Below are 20,303 nucleotides of genomic sequence, written 5' to 3'. Positions count from 1 at the left end.
ATTCATGCAGTATTGTGACATTAGATTTTTTTATTAGTAATTTTTTCTTGTTCCTTAGTAGACCCGCTCTCTGTTTCCAGCCCATAGATAGTCAAGACTATTTTCTGTTACTTTTCAAAAGTAACAGAATCTACTGGATGCTGAGATAAGGAAGCTGAGAGGTCTGAAATGCAGGCTCTGAAGAGGTGGACATGCTGTGATGAGGGATTGTTACAGTAGGCAGGTGAATGGTTCTGGAAATTAATCCTTAGAAGGGGGTGGGGTGGGCAGGCTGCTTTGAAAGAGCATCTCCACCATCAATTTCTCTTCTTTTCCTTGTCGCTGGCATCTCTCTAGCCCATTTTGATTCAATTTTGCTTATGGATCTTCCTCTTTTCCTTCACATAAGTACTTTCTGGATGATTGAGCTATAACTCAGTGAAAACTGTAGGAAATAATAGTGTTTTGTCAGTCTGGTATCTAAAGTTCAAAATGCTTTTCTCTCATTCATTAGGGTTATAACATTGGGCTAGACACTTCAACATTCTTCGCTTTAGTTCCTTTTATATGAAGTGAATATTAATGCTTTACTTATTGTCTGTCTCAGTGGAGGATTAGATGAGAAACTATCAATGGAAGTCTATTCTAGGACTATGATGGTTATTGTGGTTATTATTATTTAGAAGCACTATAGTCTACTTTATACCTTGAAAGTGATAATATTCCTATTCAGAGTTATACTTAAAAACATAGCTTATTTGAATTTTTATAATGAAGTAAAAATTGCAAGTATATTCATTACTTACTATTTTATTGCTGAGATAAAATACAATGACCAAAACAGCTACAGAAGAAAGGTTTGTTTGAGCTTATAGTTCCAGAGAGAGTTCATGAGGGTGGAGAGAAAGAAAGGCAGCAGAAGGAAGCTGAGGGCTCACATCTTGAACAGCAAGCACAAAGCAGAATTAACTCAATTCAATAACATACTTTCTTCAACAAGGCCACACTTTCTAAATCTCCCAAATAGTGCCATCATTTGGGGACCCAGTATTCTACTGCCCAAGGCAATGTGGGAAATTTATTACTCAAATCATCACAGTACAGGTGTAAGTTTTGCATTTGTGTATATATATACACAAATATATGTATATGTATACACAAAAATTTACACACATATATAGTGTGTGTGTCTGTGTGTGCGAGTGTATGTGCAGGCACGTGTGTATGCATGTGGAGTGAAGTCAGTGCCAGGTGTCTTCCTGAGCACTCTACTTCTTGAGGCAGGCTCTCTCACTGACCCCACAGCTCACAGATTTGGTCTAATCTAGCCAGTTTGCCTGGCATATCCTGTCTCACTTCTTGAGTTATGGCATTCCAGGCAGCTGCCACTGCTGCCAGCCATTTATGTGAGTTCTGGAAGCCTGACTCTGATCCACACATTGGTGGAACAAGTGGTTTATCCACTGAGCCATTTCCCTAGTTCCACAGAGGAAAGTTTTGAAGAAGCTCCAGCTTGTTGAGTGTTTAATAACCTGCCACAATGCTAGTATTTTTAAAGAGATATATAATAGTTCCTGGAAATATCTGAAATGCCCATCCTTTTATAGATTTTAAGTATGCAATTTGTTCTAAATGCCTAATCTTGAATGCTTGAATAATTTGCATACTGTTTTCAATGGCATGAATTAAAGGCTAATTGAAGTATAATTCTTTCCAGTAAAATCATCTTTTATGTAGTACATTTAAAAATAATCTATACCAGTTCTAATTTTATAGTTTTATTATTTTAATTTAATGTACCAAGTAATTAAAAATTGCTATAAAGAAAGTTGAAAATGATTTTACTTAATTTTTCTTCAACGAACTGAAAAGATAAATGCAGTAATGGAACAGTGCCCAACACAGTTCCCGGCACATAAAGATTGTTCATTAGCTGTTCTTTAATGAACAAGAAAGTTTTAAGTATTTCTAAACTTTGAGAAAAGGCAGTATTCTCAATACTATATACAATACAAAGACAGTAAATTGACATCTTTATATTAAAATCTTTCCATACTGAGGTCACACAAAGCCATGTGTTACCGGACCATTAGCAACTTGGTGTGCTTGGTTCTTTTTTCCTTTGCCCTGAGGGTAGATTCTCAGGCCTAAGTCAGTTACACACATTGAGAGACAACTCTGCATGAGTGGTTTCCAGTTCCGTATATCTTGACATACTGCTCTTTGCTTGGCGCTTGCTCTTCAAGGCTGTTTATATGTATAGACAGCTTTGGAAAGACAGAAATGGCCTTGCTTTCTAGTGCAGGTTGTCTTACAACCTTGGAAGATAGAGGCAGACATATTTATTGTTTAGTAAGACTACTAAGCGCTCACAGGAGGATTATGCTTCATCAAGACGGGTTTCCTCTCCTGTGCCACTTGTGTTTGCAGAGGCAAGCTCATCCTCATTCTATCTCTCAAGGGGAACTTGCAAACTGGGACTTGGGAAACTGGCTCAAAAAGGGATGGTCCTTTTTGCCGCTGCTTACCTCTGTTGAACAACAAACAGCACACTATCTCCTTGTCTCGACCAGGAGAGAATGAGCAATATAGGGTTGTTTATGAAATATGTGATGAAATCAAGAACCCATGACCCAGAGTACTGGCTGAAAGCATGAAGTCTCTAGCATTCCTCATTTGATGGAGGTAGTTGGATGCAGATAGGCAGAGGTAATGGAGGGAGGAAGAATAAGTTTCTCCATGAAAAAGGATGCTATGAAGTTTTCAAGCTGCATAAAGACATTCATGCTTATTGAAGCTATGAATCACAGTATTGGCACATATAAACTAAAGCTATTAGTTTATTTGCTTATTTATTGGCTTTTGAACCAAGCATATAGCTTTTTAGGAGCACTTTAGTTTTGGACCTTAATGCCTTGTTTAGTTGAATTCATTGAGCTCTATCTAGTAACTGAAAGCAAGCCTATTTATTGTAGGAGAGGTACATGGCAGAGTGGCATTTTTGCTCACTGTGCTACTCCACCCCTCTTTTATATCCATTCCTGTCCTCCAGTCTTTATGGTTTATATAAATGTTTCCCTAACAACACTTAGGAGGCTCAAATCTCATTATCAGACTGGTCAGAGAACTCTGGACCTAAAAAGTCTTGGTTCACTTTTACTTGAATTTGAATGTATAACGCTGCCTCCTAGAAACATGGCTCCTTGCCTACTACCCCACTGTAGAGAAGCCTGGAGGGCTGTTGCTGAGATACACTATAACTTCCTACTAGCCACGTGGTTTAAAAAAACTGTGGTATTTATTTCCCCAGGCACTTCTATCAGGCGCCATCGGATTACACTCCCACCTCCTGATGAGGATCAGTTTTATACTGTGTATCACTTCAATATCAACACAGATGTTGTCTTCTATGGGCGCACATTCAAGATTTATGATTGCGACATATTCACAAAGAACTTTTTGAAGAAAATAGGAATCAAACTGAATCCTTCATTACCGCGCCCAGTAGATCCCTACACGAAGATGCGAAGAGAGGTGAGAAGTGGCACATTTGTGACTTCTTGTGACCCGGCGAACGAGTACTGGCACTTTTGTTTCAGACACAGAAGAACGTTGGAAACCATAGTTATGTCTTATTCTTTGGATAGAAAGGAAGACTGAATGGTGGCCGCAGGGCAGGAATGACCCCCCCACCCCCACCACTCCTTGCTGACTCCCTTCACCCTCACCTCTAGTTCTCTTTTGGAACCCACTTTTTAGCTATAGTAGTAGGTAGTGAGCTGCTTAGGTGAGGTAATGTCTAGGTGCCCATAATTAGTTTTGTGGTCACCAATAGTATATGAATTGAATCTACATTTCTTCTGCCTATGCTTTCTGGTTTTAGTTGCCTCCCTCTGGCTGGGAAAAATCTTTCTTCTGTGCTACTGATCAAATAATCCAAAACTTAAACATTTTCTTTCTTCTTGGAACCCTGTGAGATTGATGGTGAAATATTCTCAAAGAGTGAAGTAGCCATGATTTTTTTTCTGTTATAAAACATAATTGCATTTAAAATCTGATTCTATTGTAAGGAGCAAAGAGTCAGTGTTATAGTTCTGCAGTTTTTAAACCGATCCCTTGACCCTAGTTTTCTATTTCCCAGAAGTCTTTGAATACCCAGAAGGCTTTGCATACATAAAAAAGAAGTATCACTGGTTAGGTCACATACCTAATAGACTCCTTATTGGGACCACAATGGAAATCTCTAGATTCTTACCTTGATTTTAATTATTATAATTTGTTTCCCTTTTTATTTTTACCTTTTGTATTTATTCATTTCCAGATTCTTGAGAGGGATTGTCACTATAATAGCACAGACTAGATGGAATTCACTGTGTAACTCAGGCTGATCTTGAACTCACTTTACTCCTGATTCTTAAATGCTGGGATTACAGTTGTATACTACCACCCTCACTACTTTTCACTGTTGTTGACATATAGCTACACATGGCCAAATATACTGGCATTAACTATACTTAGGAGTGAGTCTTAACTTGCATTTAAACTATGATGATGAGCAGTTCCTTACCCCCTCCTCCCAGAAAATCCCCTCATACACTTTCTAATGGGTCCTTCTCTCCACTCAAGGATAACTACCGTTCTCATTGTTGTTTCTAGTAATTAGTTTCCTCTGAATTTTATTGTTTCTAAACCGTAGAGTTCATTTCCTTTCAGAATAACAAAATTTTCAATGAAATTCTCCTTTGATTCTGTTTTTATCTCTCATTCAAAACTACATATAGGATCATTCCCCTGTACCTGCGTCTTAGCCTCAGTGGAATTATTTTTTGATGATGTAGGCATACAATCCTCCTGTAAAATATATGTATTATTACTCCTGTTATCTAAGGTAAAATGACTTTGTACCACTGTAAAAGGAGATTTGTAGGTTTGGACTCACTTTTACATCTTTTATATGTCCTGGATGATGAATGCAAAGTCTTTAGATGTCCCAGAGAGAATCTGAAGGAAAAAGATCCACAGAGTCACTGCTCCTTGCTTATAGCTGTATGCATTTACCAACAGTTATTATTATACAGTAGTGATTGTGAATCATATTTATTATATGAATTTCATAGAACACTGTCAAATTGTATAGATTTCTAAAGAAGAAAAAGTTGGTGCCAGGAATTCGAAATAAAACAAGGACACGCAAATGTTTTAAATAATTTCTTTCCAGACTGCAAGAACCATTTTAGCATTCCATTAGGGCAAAGAAAACTCATCAATAAATATAGGAATCTAGGAAAATTAAGACTTTAATAAGAGGTTTTTAAATAGAATTTTATGGATTTAGATTTAGTTTTTAAGTGTTTGCTACCTTGATATGTGAAGTTAAATAACTTCACTTAAACTGAATGGTATATGATCAGTAATGCATTTCTTAACAGTCTTATACATTGAAAGAATTTTAATGAATGAAAACAGATGCTCCATAATTTTATTTAAATAATAAGCATAAAGCTTGAAGATCCTCTATAAAGCTGCTGTGTTTTCCTCTTGAGATAAGCTTGTACCTAGGCTGCACTAGATAGATACAATATTTCAGGAATTTATAGAGCAATTATATAATTCAATTCAAATGTTATATATAATAACATTTCTCAAGTGAATTTTTCCTTACATAACAATGTCATTTGCTTATACCAGATAGGATGGAGGTGGCTATCCTCTAAGACAGGGCTAAGAGGTTACAAATCGAAGAAAAGATGCACCAAGAAGACCATGGAATTCACTGTCTCTAAAGCAGAGTCCAGGCAAAGAGGGTTTCTATGTGGACTCTTAGTAGTCTCCATTTGCTCTGCTCCTATTTCCACCGGGCTTCCATTTCTTGGATATCTGAAGATTTTGTGCAAAATTAAACCATAAATACATTTCTTCCTCTTTGCAAAAAAATATAAGCATATGAGAAACATGCACAACAGATACACACACACACACACACACACACGGAGAATTTATGGTCAAAAGACACATTTTAAAAATTAATATATAATCAGTTTAGGATTGAGCATCAAGATTTTAAATCAGTGCAAGTCAGTGATTTGGAAAGTGTACAACAAAGTAACCAAAATGAAAATTTTAAGATGTAAAATATTTGGGGTTAGGGATGTAGCTCACTAGTAGAACATTTCTCCAGCATGTATAAGACGGGGTTAAATCATCAGCATCACCCCAAAGAAAAGATACAGAATATTTCCCATAATTTCATAATATTCCTTTGCTCACTTTTCTTTTCAAATCCCCAGATAGTGCCCTTTCTTTTTATATCCCTACACAGAAATGATTACTCTTCTGGTTTCTGTCACCATAGATTGGGTTTGTCTATTCGTAATAAAGTTGTAAGACTTTGAGAAAAGTGAGCTTCAAACATAGCCCAGGAATATAGTTTAGTATGTTAAAATAATCTTCAACAGGTATGAAAAGCTTTCCAATGTTCGTCTATATTCTTAAGGTTAAAACTGACTGTGAGTACATATATCTTTATGCCTGGATCCATATATCTGTACATTATAATATTTATTTAAATCTTTTAGAAAGTATGGCAAAGTAGTCTACAGAAAAATATTATCTTTGTATTATGTTTGCCTCCCAGAAATGACTATATAAACCCTGCAGTATTTCTGACACTTTTTTCCATTTGCAGACATTAGAGTTTGTGGATCCCTTTCGCCCTTATCAGTCCGTTGACACCCTGAAACGGTTCCTTCAGTTTGATGGAAAGGTTTTGCGTTTCTTCTGCCTGTGGGATGACTCACACTCACTGTTTGGGGACCGTAGAGATTTAATCCTGCATTACTTCCTGTCTGACCATACTATTGAAATCAGAGAATTACTGCCAATTAACTCAGGCCGGGATGCTATGTCATCATTCCTTCGGAGGAGCAAACTGCCCAAGGTAAGCAGTTTGAGGATGTCTGTGGATCAAGAGACTTGTCATTCTTTGTTTGGAATGTTGTGTGATGGCTCATGTGACACAGTTACTGCATGCTACTTGGCTAAGTTAAGGCTTCTGTTGCTGTGCTAAAACATCATGACCAAAAGCAGCTTGTGGGGGAAGGGACTTTTTTGTAGCTTGCAGTTCCACATCACAGTCCATCACTGAGAGAAGTCAGGGAAGGAACTCATGAAGGGTAGGTGCCTGGAGGCAGGAGCTGATGCAGGAGTCATGCAGGAGTGTTGTTTCCTCATTTGCCCTTTATGGCTTGCTTAACTTATTTTCTTGTGTCACCCAGGATCACTTACTCAGGGGTGCACTGGCCACAGTGAGCTAGGTTCTCCCATATCAATCATCTATCAAGAAAATGCCCTACAGGCTTGCCCAGAGGCCCATGTGTTGGAGGCTTTTCACAATAGAGATTTCCTTTTCTCAGATAACTAGCTTGTGCCAAGTTGACAAAAACAAACAAATAAAGGACAAACACCCCCCCTACCACACCCCCCTACCACACCCTCCGAGGAAAAAGCAAGCTAGCCAGCACACTTATGCAAGGAAATAAATAAACTTATTTTGTTGAATTCACAGCAATTAGTAATAAGAAATTTGGGACTCTCTTGAAGTTAATTGACTGGCTTTGAGTGGGACACTGCCATCCTGCATCCTATCAAGGAGACTCCATGGGATTGATCAGGGTGTGAATACACACACGTACACATGTGTGTACTCTAACATACACACATATGCAAAGGAGTGAATCACAATTCTAAGTATAGTGACTAGCCACCAAGTAGCCAGCCACCACCATAGTGATGACATTGGCATTTTCTTTACTATGAAAAAGGTTTGTCAGGCTTGTTTCTACAAACACTTGTCAGAATTTGTGAAGGAAGGGAACTGGCACAGCAGGAATGACACAGAGACAGACTGGAATTAGAATTCTGGATTTGTCTTTTGATAGCCATGTGAGCATGACCAAGCCACTGAACCCCTCTGAACACATATTCCCACACCTTTAAAATGCAGATAGCAGAGCTTCCGTAACTAGAAGGCTTAAATAAGATGATATATTGAAAGGCACTCTCTGAGGACCCATTTCTTAATACCTATCTGGTTACAGAGAACCGAAGGTACTTTTAACAGGTTTTGTTGCATTTTATTTCTGATTTGGATAAAATATTTAAACTTCATTCTTGCTGTTTCTGAAAAGGTTACTAGGAGCACTTGTTTCTTATGCAAACAACTGCTGGCCATTCAGTCCTCACAGGAGGCTCGCCCACCCGTAGTCTCTATGCCTACTGCCAGAAGTCCTGCTGTGTTTCTTCAAGGCTGGGGGGAAGAGGTAGAATTTGTCCCTGAGGGAGCTCTAGAATATGCACAGCAGGCCTCCAGGAAAATCTGTCATTAGAATGTCTTTGAAAAATAGGTTAAATATGAAATAATGATGCGCCTGACATTTGCAGTATGTCTTGCCATCAGGAGCTTCATCTTATTTACTTATTCAACAAATATTTGTTGAGTTCTGTGTGCCATGTCTTGAGCTATAATGAAAAAGAAAATGGCTTATGTCCTGCTTTGTGGAGTATAGATTCTCACTGTGGGGAGATCCAGAAGGGATGCATGTACCCTTGGCTCTCAAAGCAAGAAGTAAGTAATGCTGCTAAGGCAAGAGAGTTAAGAAGCTGAAGTTCTGAGAACAATTTAGGCTGCCAGCTATACTCCATTTCCTACACTCAGGACTGGATAGCCTGCTAGACAGAACAAAGAGAGGTAGGAAGGAGCTAGTCCTTCTTCCTTGGAGATGCTTGCACTAGGGGATAAAAAAGATGACTGCTGCCGGCCGGGCAGTGGTGGCACACACCTTTAATCCCAGCACTCAGGAGACAGAGGCAGGCAGATCTCTGTGAGTTTGAGGCCAGCCTGGTCTACAAGAGCTAGTTCCGGGACAGGCCCCAAAGCTACAAAGAAACTCTGTTTTGAAAAACAAAAAAGCAAAAAAAAAAAAAACCCCAAAAAACAAAAACAAACAAGCAAAAAAATGATGACTGCCTGTACAACAATTGGAGAAATAGAGAAAGTGGCCTGAGTCCATGGTGTATATTTTGGTCAAGTCTGGAAACTGAAGCAGACAATGAATTGAGTGGTTCTCTATATGTCTGGTCATTCAATGGAGAACTAAGCAGATGGAAGGTTGGCTGTGGTGATATATGCCTATAATCCTAGCAGGTGAGAAGTAAATGAAGAAGACCAGGAGTTTAAGGTCATCCTAAGATACTTGAGTTTGAGGTCATCCTCTTCTCCATGAGACTTTGTCTCAAAAACAAAAACAAAAGAACAAAAGAGACAAAACCCTATAGGATGGAGGTATTTGAGGAAAAATGTCTATTTATCAGGACTGTGAAGGACATGTGGTAGCAGGACAAGAGGTGGATAAACTGGCTTCTCCCAGATGCTAGAATAGAGCTATGCCATGCCCATTTCTGCCATGTATCCTGGGACTGCACCATCTCTGTGTCTGGAGACATGTACCATGTTTGGATTTTATCTTACAGTATGGCCCACCTGGAATATTTCAACCAGGCCAGTTAACAGACAGAGCAGTCCTCAATGTGTATGGGGGCTTGTCAGAATGGCGAGCAGATTGCTATCTGTTGGATAAATACCAGGTGAGGAGTCTGGGGTTTTGCTACTGATTCCTATGTGACGTCCGAGAAATCGGGACGTTGGGGTGAATTGTATAGTCTTGCCTTGTGAGCTAGTGAATGAAATCCAGAAATATATAATTATATGCATTCTATTGAGCTTTGTCAATAATAAGCATATTTAAATGCATATAGAAATATATGCATTAAATTGCATTGCTTGAGTAAGCACTACAGTGTTGAAATCATGCTGAAAAGATGGCTGAGTGGGGAAAGTGCTTGCTGTGCAAATGTAAAGACCTAAGTGTGAACCCCTCCCCAGAACATATGTAAATTTAGGCATGGTCAAGTTCATCTGTAATCCCAGTACTCTGATGAGTATGGGAAACTCGGGAGTCCTCAGCTGTTCAAAGGCTAGCTAGTGTGGCATATACCATGCCTAACAACAAAGAGATCCTGTTTCAAAGGAGATGGAAGGTAAGCATCACCTAAGGTTGTCCTCTGACTTCCATGCATGATCTGTGGCATGTGTACATCGATATTCAACATGAATCATACACATGAACACACATGTACATATACAACGCGTCACACACATAGGCACAAAAAGGATAAAAAATTAACTCTTAGAGTTGATTTGATTTTAAAATTTAGTTGTAAATGATGATTACAAAAATCATAAGGTGATTTTTGAAAGATTTCATGCAAGAGAGACCTTGGTGAGTCCCATGGCAAGTGAGAGACGATGTGAGAAACAGAATACGTGCGATGGAGATGGAGTGTGAAGTTTTACTAAAGGAGGAGGAAGGGAGGGGAGGAAGAGAGGGGAGGGAGAGAGAGAGAAAGAGAAAGAAAAATAGAGGGGAGAAGGAGGCAGAGAGCTGCCTCTTTAGAAGAAGGGCATGCAGAGAGGGAGAAAGCAAGGAGAGCAGTGGCAGGGAGAGATTGGGAGTGGGCAGAGATTGTCTCTTAAAGGGACAGGGTACTGACAGGGAAATCCAGTATAATTATAACAATTTTAATTTTTTCTTGGGAAAAAGCATGTATTCTTGGGCAGATGCATGGGGCTAATGCTATTTTTCCTCTGATTATCAGCTAGGAAAAATAGAGCAAGAGTTTTACACAGATCGGGACCTGGCTATAGGTGCCACTATCAATGTGTGGGGAAGGAAAGTCCTCCTCTATGACTGTGATGAATTTACCAAGACCTATTATAGGACAAAGTATGGAGTTGGTAAGTGATGCTCACGCTGGTTAGGAAATATTTTTAACACTTTATGCCCTACTTAAGATTTCCTTTTGTTCTTTTCATATTCCTAAAAACAAGCTTCTAGGAGCACGGTCATTGTCTCCATGTTAGAGGTGAAGAAACTGAGGTCCTTTGAGCTCAGTTGTCCAAGGGTATGTGATAGAGAGAAAAAAGCCAAGAGTTAAACTGTCTCATGCTAGGGGCTTCCATTTCCCTTTATAAGCCCCTTTCTCTGTGTAGTGTATGGTATTCTGGTAGAACACTTGAACTAGAAGTGTTGGATCCCTTCTCTTCATTTAATTCTTGCTTACCACAATGGACAACATTCACTTGAGTTCTCTTGTGCCAGTTAGCTTTGCATTTCCTGGTGAGGTCTAGCTAGGCTTCCCGTTTCTCTTTCCATAGGTATCAATTCCATTCCAGGCAAGTAAGTTGAGTGAAAACTAGTGATTTGTTATGTACATACTATGTGTAGGTCAGTGCGGTAGGCTAGAGGTGATACAGAGTTATAGAAGAGGCTTATAGTCTAGAAGAGGGGATCTGAAACCTGCACCACATTACACAATATTATGAGGCTCTATAGGTAGGCAGAGGATGCGCTATAAAATCTAATATCCAAACCTTCATTTATTAAACTCCCACTTCTACATACTTTCTAAACCTTGTCTGTACTCATAATCCACCTACCTGCTTCTGCTGTAACTGACAGGATTTGCTGACCTTACAAGGATGGGGTTTGGAATTGTGATAGTGTCTAGTACTCTATGTAATCCCCCTTCAGTATCTGCAGGGAATTGATTCTAGCCCTTCCTTTATAGCTACCTCTGAGAGATGCCTAAGACTCCCACTTAAATGATATATCATTTGCAAAGAACACATTCTCCTATATACTGTTTTATGTATGCATTCACTCATTCATTCATTCGTTCAATTTGAGACAGGATCTCATCATATTTTTCAGTCTGGCATTGAACTTGGCAATACTTTTTTTCCTTAGCCTCCTATGTAACTTGGGTAACAAGCAGGTGCCTTGCGATTTTAAATCAATCTTATATTACTTGTGATACCTAATTCAATATAAATGCTATGTACATATTTGCTACTGTTTATGGGAGAATGACAGGAAAAAAGACTATACATGATAAGTACTGATACAGCATTTTTAAAAATCCATGATGGGCTGAATTTGGGTGTGTACACTACATATCTGGAGAATTGATGTGTGCTTCTGTGAACTATGGCTTATCACTTAAACATGCTCTGTGAGTGGTAAAATGAACCTAAGCCCTGTAGCTTCTTAAAAATAAGGTGCGTTAATATTTTGTTTCATTTTGACCTGTTTTTGTCTTATTGATTTTTGCTAGTTTTTTATTTTGTGTTTTTTGTGGGGGTTTTGTTTTGTTATTTTGGGAGAGAGGGCTAGAATATAAAATTGGGTGGGTGGGGAGGTGAGGAAGATCTCTGAGGAGTTAGAGAAGGTGAAAAACATGATCGAAATATATGAAAACATGTTTAATTCAAAAAAGCAAGCCAGATTCTTTGTATCTGGAATGAGAAGAGGCTGCCATCCTTTGTGGTGTCTGCACTGTATAGTATTGTGGATTCCCAGAGTCTATATTCTGAGAAGAGGTACATAAAGAACATAAGTGATTAGAATGGAAAGGACTTTCCAATTTTCCGATTTTTGTGGTAGAACAAATACCACATCTGCATGCTAGATTGATGAACATGTCTGGGTATGACAAGAGTCAACTTGGTGGCTGTACTTTCACTTTAATTTCTAAAATTGGTTCTCAGCCAGGTGGTGGTGGCGCATGCCTTTAATCCCAGCACTTGGGAGGCAGAGGCAGGCGGATCTCTGTGAGTTCGAGACCAGCCTGGTCTACAAGAGCTAGTTCCAGGACAGGCTCCAAAGCTACAGAGAAACCCTGTCTCGAAAAAACCAAAAAAAAAAAAAAAAAATAAAATAAAATTGGTTCTCTTTAGTAGACACAATGAACATTCATTTTGAGGATTATAAACAATCATCCAGGAAGTTTCTAGTGGCCCTTAAATCATTGGGGGAAAGAATTTACCATTAGTGAGTATAGATACCTGTTTAGAATTAGTACATCTTCAATGAAGATGGAAAATTTGATGATAATTCACAGAAAACCATTACATACACCTAAAGATTACTCTCATAAAAGAATATAGTAAAAGATTACAGATTATCATAACAACTCCAAGATAGCATATGATTTCCCAAACTGAGTGCAAAATTTGGCTGTTTGTCAGCTTAATTTGAGAATGCAGTATTTACATTAGGGAAAAATGCATGCTGTAATAGAGGAAGTTGGTCACTCATCCATTTCTTTAGTAGCTTCTACAGGGAATTTTATGAGGTAGTATGAATTTTCCGGTATGCCCAAAACCCAGCTGTTCTGGGTAAATGTATTGGTTTTAAATTCTCTTTAGTCCATTCCACTTGAATCTGTCCTTGTGTTTAATTTCTTTTAGTTCATTTTTCTTTGTTCCCTCTAGACTGTATTATATTATGTAAAAAATGTACTTTGTGCCTTCAAAGTTAACACAGCAGCATATTTTTAAGCAGAAAATTATATAAATACAAATTTAGGAAGCATTTCATAGTCACACTGACATTTAATACTTCTTACATGCTAAAATGTCCTATTTAACAAATACTATTACAAAACATGTTTTGAGTTTTAATATCACACTTAATGTTACAAATTACTATAGATTATATCCATAATGGAATCTGGAAAACTGGATTCACATTCTCTAATAATCTTTACATTTGCTTTTTTCTGACTTTTATATACTTTTTTATATACTTTCTGTTTCTTAAATTAATTATTAGTTATTTCTGGCATTTCAAAAAATTAAAGAAGTGATCTTTATTTTTCTTCATTACTGGCTTGACATGTTGGTAAAAATATTTATAAGGATGAGAAACATTTCCATGTACTGTAACATTTGACATAAACATTAACAAGCAATTTTAATGAACAGTATTAATGTGATAGTAAGGGTGATATTTTGTTGGTAATTCATGTGGTCTTAAAAATAGATGATAGAATTTTTATATATTATGTTTTGCTATTACTGAAGCCTAAGCCAGAACAAGTGCCACCAGTAGCTATGACCCTGGAAGAGGTTCTTTGTGTGTGTGTGTGTGTGTGTGTGTGTGTGTGTGTGTTTCTATCTATCTGTCTGTCTGTCTGTCTGTCTGTCTGTCTGTCTGTCTGTCTCTGCCTCTCTGTCTCTGTGTGCAGGTGTGTGTGTGGGTGTGTGTGTGTTTGTGTGTGTGTGTGTGTGTGTGTGTGTGCTCATATTGGTAGATGCATGTGTCTGGATGTGGTAGCAAAAGACCAATGTTGGGTGTCTTCCTCAATGGCTCTCTACCATAATTTTGAGACATAGACTTTCACTGAACCTGGAGTTTATCAGTTCTGCTAGACTGGCTGGCTAGTAAACCCAATCTCTTTATTATTGATATTCTAGGCAGATGCTGTCATGCTTGCCTGTTTTTTACGTAGATGCTGGGTATAGGACTCAGATATTCATGCTTGTGTAGTGACTTTGCCAACTGAGCCATCTCCCTAGCCCCCAGGGGCAATCTTTTTTTTTTTTTTTTTTTTTTTTATTTTTTTTTTTTCTCATGGTTTATTTTTTTTTATATTTAAAAATTTCCATCTCCTTCCCTCCTCCTCCCCCCTCCCTCCCCTCCTTCTCCCCTTTCTCTCCCCTCCTTCTCCCCCTTCCCTCCCCTCCCCTCCACCCATACCTCCCCTCCCTCCCTCTCAAGGCCAAGGAGCCATCAGGGTTCCCCACTCTATGCTAAGACCAAGGTCCTCCCAACTCCCCCCAGGTCCAGGAAGGTGATCGACCAAGCTGAGAAGGCTCCCACAGAGCCCGTCCATGAAGAAGAATCAGGGGCAATCTTTAATGCATTATTCAGCCTTAGTACTTTAGACCTCCATCTGACATAGTAACGTTCCAACTTATTTTAGGAAAGAAAAAATGGTAGACAAAGAAGAAGAGTTGGCCACAATCCAAGGAAGATGTATGCCTATCTTTTCTGTTTGTGTAGAAGTATAGGGTTTGATAGAATTCTGAAAGTCATTTGAGCCTCTAGATAACAAGAAGTCCCATAGAAAGATGAGATTCTTTCATTCATTTTAAGATTCCAAGGAGATGGTAATTTCATAGATGTCTTACACAGTTTTGTCCATTGTAACGTCTATATCAACCAGCGTGGCCATCTTGCTGCTGATGGCTTCCCTGACAAGATGGAGTAGTCAACTCCCTCATTGTTGATGTGGACAAAAATAGATGGGCAGGTAAAAGACTGTTGGTTTTTCCTGTCAATGAAGATTTAAAAAGGTTCCGGGAGTTCTAGTTTGTCTTTCTTGGCAGAAAAAACAAAACAAAACAAAACAAAAAACAAGAGATCTGAATTTTAACTATTCTTATCTAAGAATTTATGCCTTAGGTTATTTATTAATAAGATTTTTCTCTACTTTCTACTCTCTCCTTCCATTCTTTACCTTCTCTCTTCTGTCTGCTTTCCTCTAACAGTCTTGCTGTGTAGTCCTGACTGACTAGGTACTCACTATGTAACACAAGCTGGTCATACGTTCATGGCAATCTTCCTGACTCAGCCTCCCAACACTGGGATTTACACGCATATAGCACTATACCCAATTTATAAGACTAATTTCTGATCATCGATTTTGGTGATTGGTAAAACCAAAGCAGTAACTCATTCATTCATTCTCAAGGGTTTTGAGTCTTTCTATTGAGACTAAGGTTAAGATAATTTTAAAGCACCTTTCATTTTCTGTAATCAGTTCTGGCCATCTCTGAACTCTCAGGAATAGAAGGAAGAGAAGATGGCAGAGGACAAGTCAGTGGTTACTTGAGGAAATGAGCATCAGAGACAGAACTGGTGTATGGCTTACCATGTGGCCTTGATGGACTTCCCAGGTTTACTTCTTTCACTCCCCCTGTAAAGTTAGTAAGGATGGTTGAGAAATAGAACTTTGAGTTCTGACTGTGTAATTCACTAATTGTTTAGTCTAGATATTGACTACAAGCAGAGGTGGATTTCCTTTGAAGCTAAGGAAGGTTTCATAGTTTTCCAGGTTCTTCCTTTATATAGGGGTCCTAGTCAAAGGTCCTGGCCTAATTTTATCTTAGTAATTTGGCGTTCTTTGACTTGAATAATTTTTTTTTCAAAATTATTATTAATTTTGAAATTATTAAAATTAGCTTCAGATTTCCTAAAGTCTGGTTCTATCTGTGGAATATTAGATCACATGAGATGAACGTTGAGGTATTTTTTGCCTTTTACCAATAGTGCTTCTACCAGAGATGGCATGTAGAATCATTGAACTCCATTTCTATACACAATCTCTCTGAAGTTTGTTTGAATCTAGTCAGTCATGGATGGGCATTCAATTCATGTGTACAAGTCATTTGGAATGAGAAGAATCAGTATATTTGGAAGACATGAGTGTTTCAGTGTCTATCCAAATTTTAGTTAGAAAATACATTTGGGAAGATGTTTTGTACAAAAGGGTGTGCCTTTTTATTTGCTCAACATTTCTGAATATCTGAAATAGGCAGGGTAGATGGGGTGATGAAAACCCAATGGCAGCCAACTTCTCCTTCATGCATTATTGTGTGGCTTTGTGAAGCTATGTGAGCTACCAGGGAGATGCAATTTAAAGTTAAATCTTGATCCAGACTTTCCAAAAAGGATCTGTATGATGTTATAAAAGTCAAGGGTGCTAAAGTGGAAGAGTTGTCATTTTTTATACACTAGATGGCACTGTGGGCGCAGAGGAAAACCCTTAATTGGTTCTTTTGTTACTTAAATCTGTTGCAAAAATTAGGTAGTTGAGAAAACAACACCATGTTTTAAGACTTGCAGTGAAGGCTATAGAACATATTCTTAATGACTTTGCAATGAAGAATTGAAATCTTCGGTTAGTGCACTAAGATTAGCATGTAGTATAATCTTGTGGCCAGTGCACTCTGATTAGTAGTTAGAGTTGTATGGATATGCCCTTGTTGGAAGAAACTGCTCAGGCCCCAATTTTCTAATTACATAAAGCTTTTCTGCCATTTCTATGGTGCTTGCCCTGGAACAAAGGTAGCAAGCAGTGGTGTTTTTGAGGTAATGATGCGCAAGGATAGAGTCTACTGCAGTTCAAAATTTGAATATTTGGGCTTTTCTCTTTTTACCAAGGTGTCTCTTTAATCACAAAATGAACATTAAGAAAGGTCGATGAGATTCTCCATAAGAACACACTGGTTGTCTCTTTTCACTAAGCCACGGAGAAATATTTTCTGGCAATTCCTTTGTCCACATGTCTGCTGTGAGCAGTTTCTGTTAGGATGAACCAATGCTCTTCTGGGGATTGTGCCTCAGGAAATCTCATACAAAGGCAGCTAGGAAATCTAAGAAGAGTTGAAAGCTGAAAAATGTTTTCAAATCATAATTAGAAATGGCCTCACACCCTTAGCCTTTTTGATCAATTAAAAAACCGACTTAACATTGGTGTGCATTTTTTTCTAATGATATGTACCAAAATTTTGATTATGTCTTCTATTAGAAGTTTGACTATGGAGAAGGAAATATTTACATTTGTAGAGCTCTTTTTGTTCACAACTGAAACACCTATCAACCTTGGGGAAGAAAGAAATACAAAGAAAGAAATCTGTTTTAATTTTATTTTGGGAAATGTTCTAGAATCTCTTTTACCATTTGTAATAGGTCAAACACGGTGACTTGGATAGATTGGGTCAGTATGTTTTTTGTTCTAGAAAGCACACTTGGTTTTTAAAGATGACAACACCACAAATGATTACCTAAGAGCTTCTGGAGATATTGTAAGCTTTTCCCACTCTTTCATTTCTTACACATGATAAATAAAAAATAAACTCAACAGTATTGAGCATATCATGCTCCATTTGAGAGTGTAAGCAATTGGGTATCCCTAACTGTTTGGGGTTTTACTTCATTACAACTACAGTTGCAATCTTATCTTGAGCAATAACATGAATGACCTGGAACAGTGGCTGGTGACAGGAAGGGGGGTTTGTTTTGCTAATAGACAGTAAAATACAGTGTCTTAGAGTTGAATTAGAGGCAAGGAAGAGGGCTTTAAAAAGTGGATTCAAGGAGGAGGAACTGACCAATGGGTAAAGTTGAAAGAGAGGCAGTCAGGAGCCATTTCTATTGGGAAAATAACTTTTATTAGTAAATGTTGTCTGAAGATAGGAGAGGGCCAAATTGCAGGTTAAAACATGAAATTGATAGGATAAATTTTCAAGTTTAAATTTTCATATTGTTGAAAAATCAAGGGAAGAGCAAAATAATATTCAGAAATGGGGGTGTGAGGTTATTTGATAAAGATTTCTGCTTTTTTCCCCTTTAAACCAATGACTAGTAAATGAGCTCTGTGGTTGTTATAAACACAATTGAAACCTACTCTCATGTTTTGTTTGAAAGAGTTTAAAATAGTCTACAAAATCTTCATGTTCATCTTGAAATAATAACAGACCTTTCAAAACAGCCATAATCAGGGCAAAAAATAATTGATGTTTTGTTTGCCTGTGTTTTGTTATAGATGATTTTACTCCCATTTCATGCAAGCCTCCTCCTCTTCCAAAAATAGAAAGGAAATATCCACCTTACACTGGCTTTGGGTCTGAAGAGGATTCTTTCCGCTCCTGCGTAGGCCTCAAGCCCACACCTCATCGGAGGAACTTCAAAAAGTTCATGGAACTAGACAGGTGCCTGGGGGGACCTCGATTATAGTTCTGTCTTTTCCAAAGATGTTTGGAATTTATAACCTACCCCTGTCACACAGCTCATTTGATTTTGAGCCCAGGAACAACTTATTGTAGCTTTCCAATGAGGTTGATGAATGTGTGGGGATTGGCAGTCTCTCCCTTGAGAGTTTATTTTAATGTGTGATTTGGACACCTCTAAAGTCCTGTCATCCCTGGCCTGATGTCTTTCCATATCTGTCTGTCTGTCTTTCTCTTGGAATAATGCAATGGAGAAGTCAGCTGATTTCAAGGGTCAGAGAGGACATGGCTTTGAATTTCTGGGCCATACGGCCTCCATTACAGCCTCCAGATATGCCATTATAGTGTGAAAGTTACATGGGCAGAATGTAAACACGTGTAACTGTGTTTCAGTAAAACATTTTATGGACATTAACATTTGAATTTCATAAAACGTTTACATATCACAATATATTATTCTGATCTTTTTCTTTTCAACCTTGTAAAAGTGTACATTTAGCTCAAAGACTTACAAACACAGGTGGCCAGCTGGATTTGTCTCACAGACTACGGTTTGCCAACCCCTGCTAGAGAAATTTCAATGGTTTGTTAGTGTTTTGCAACATGTAATTTTTAAAAATTCATGTTGCTCTAACTTGAGAGATTTGGTTTGAGTCCAGTGAGAATAGACTGCTTATACTGCTGAATGTTAATTTCAGAAGATATATTTTCCAAAGTATCCCTAATATACACAAGGCACAGTCCGATCCTGAATTGTTCATGTAGAACATGGGCACTGGTTGTGGCTACCTTTTGATTCTTCAGAATGAGCAGGCCTTGAAGGAAAAAGTCAGGGAAATAGTGTGGGAGAACCTTGCAGATGCTTGAATAGGATGTAAACTAAAAATTGTTGCTCTGTGTGAGGGAGATAATGGGTTGGGAGATGCCAGGAGAGAATAATAAAGGGAACATGTGTTAAGACATGAAGAAGAAAAAACACTCTTAAGTTGGTCAGATCAAATGGAGTCCCATGCTGTTGTCGAAATGTGAAGGAAAGAGAACAAAGTGTTATGCTGTATCTATAATAACTCCCTGTCTGCAAATAATATGGAGTGTGGGAAGGTATGCCTTTGCTGTGACATGATGTCATTTGTCTTTCAAGAACTCATTGTTTATTTTTAAGAACTTTACAGTTTTATTTAAATTTCAAACTCCCATACTTGGGAGAATTAATTAATTAATTTGTGTGCTTCTGGATGGATGAGAAAGAAATGTTGGGGCGGAGCCCAGCAATCTCTTTACACAGGCACCCTGGGGGATCCTGAGGCATACCAGTGTCTGGGAATCAACTGCATTTTACATGGAAGAAGGACTTCAGGATGGCTGTGTTCTTTTGCTGGCATTAGGCTAGCTTTTAGGGTAGACTTGGATGGCCTCTTTTTCAGTAACTACTGTTTGTAAGGACTTCCACCTGGAGGGTATGTACTAGAAGAATGTCCTTATTGTAAAAGATGAGGAACATTTTCTTATAACTAATTAATATGAAATATTATTCAGAACGTTGCTCTGAAACCCAGGGAAATTAGTTCTTTGTGAATAGTTGACTTAGTTTCTCTGTCTGCCATGTAAAATTGGCCTCAGGACCCTAACT

At 38.2% G+C, this 20,303-nt stretch overlaps 1 protein-coding gene across 1 annotated transcript in view; it reads left to right on the top strand.

The window, feature by feature from the left end:
- Window positions 1–20,303, top strand: part of Efhc2 (EF-hand domain containing 2) — a 158,913-nt gene that overhangs the window by 61,386 nt on the left and 77,224 nt on the right. Inside the window, exons 4-8 of the mRNA XM_038316581.1 lie at window positions 3,290–3,513; window positions 6,665–6,916; window positions 9,508–9,621; window positions 10,693–10,831; window positions 18,490–18,655. Coding sequence (XP_038172509.1) covers window positions 3,290–3,513; window positions 6,665–6,916; window positions 9,508–9,621; window positions 10,693–10,831; window positions 18,490–18,655 — 895 coding nt within the window. The remainder of the gene's footprint in view (window positions 1–3,289; window positions 3,514–6,664; window positions 6,917–9,507; window positions 9,622–10,692; window positions 10,832–18,489; window positions 18,656–20,303) is intronic.

Source organism: Arvicola amphibius, chromosome X (assembly GCF_903992535.2).
Source record: "Arvicola amphibius chromosome X, mArvAmp1.2, whole genome shotgun sequence".
In the NCBI taxonomy this organism is placed as follows: domain Eukaryota; kingdom Metazoa; phylum Chordata; class Mammalia; order Rodentia; family Cricetidae; genus Arvicola; species Arvicola amphibius.
The sequence above is the reverse complement of the archived record's forward strand: the minus strand, read 5'-3'. Positions and strand labels throughout refer to the sequence as shown.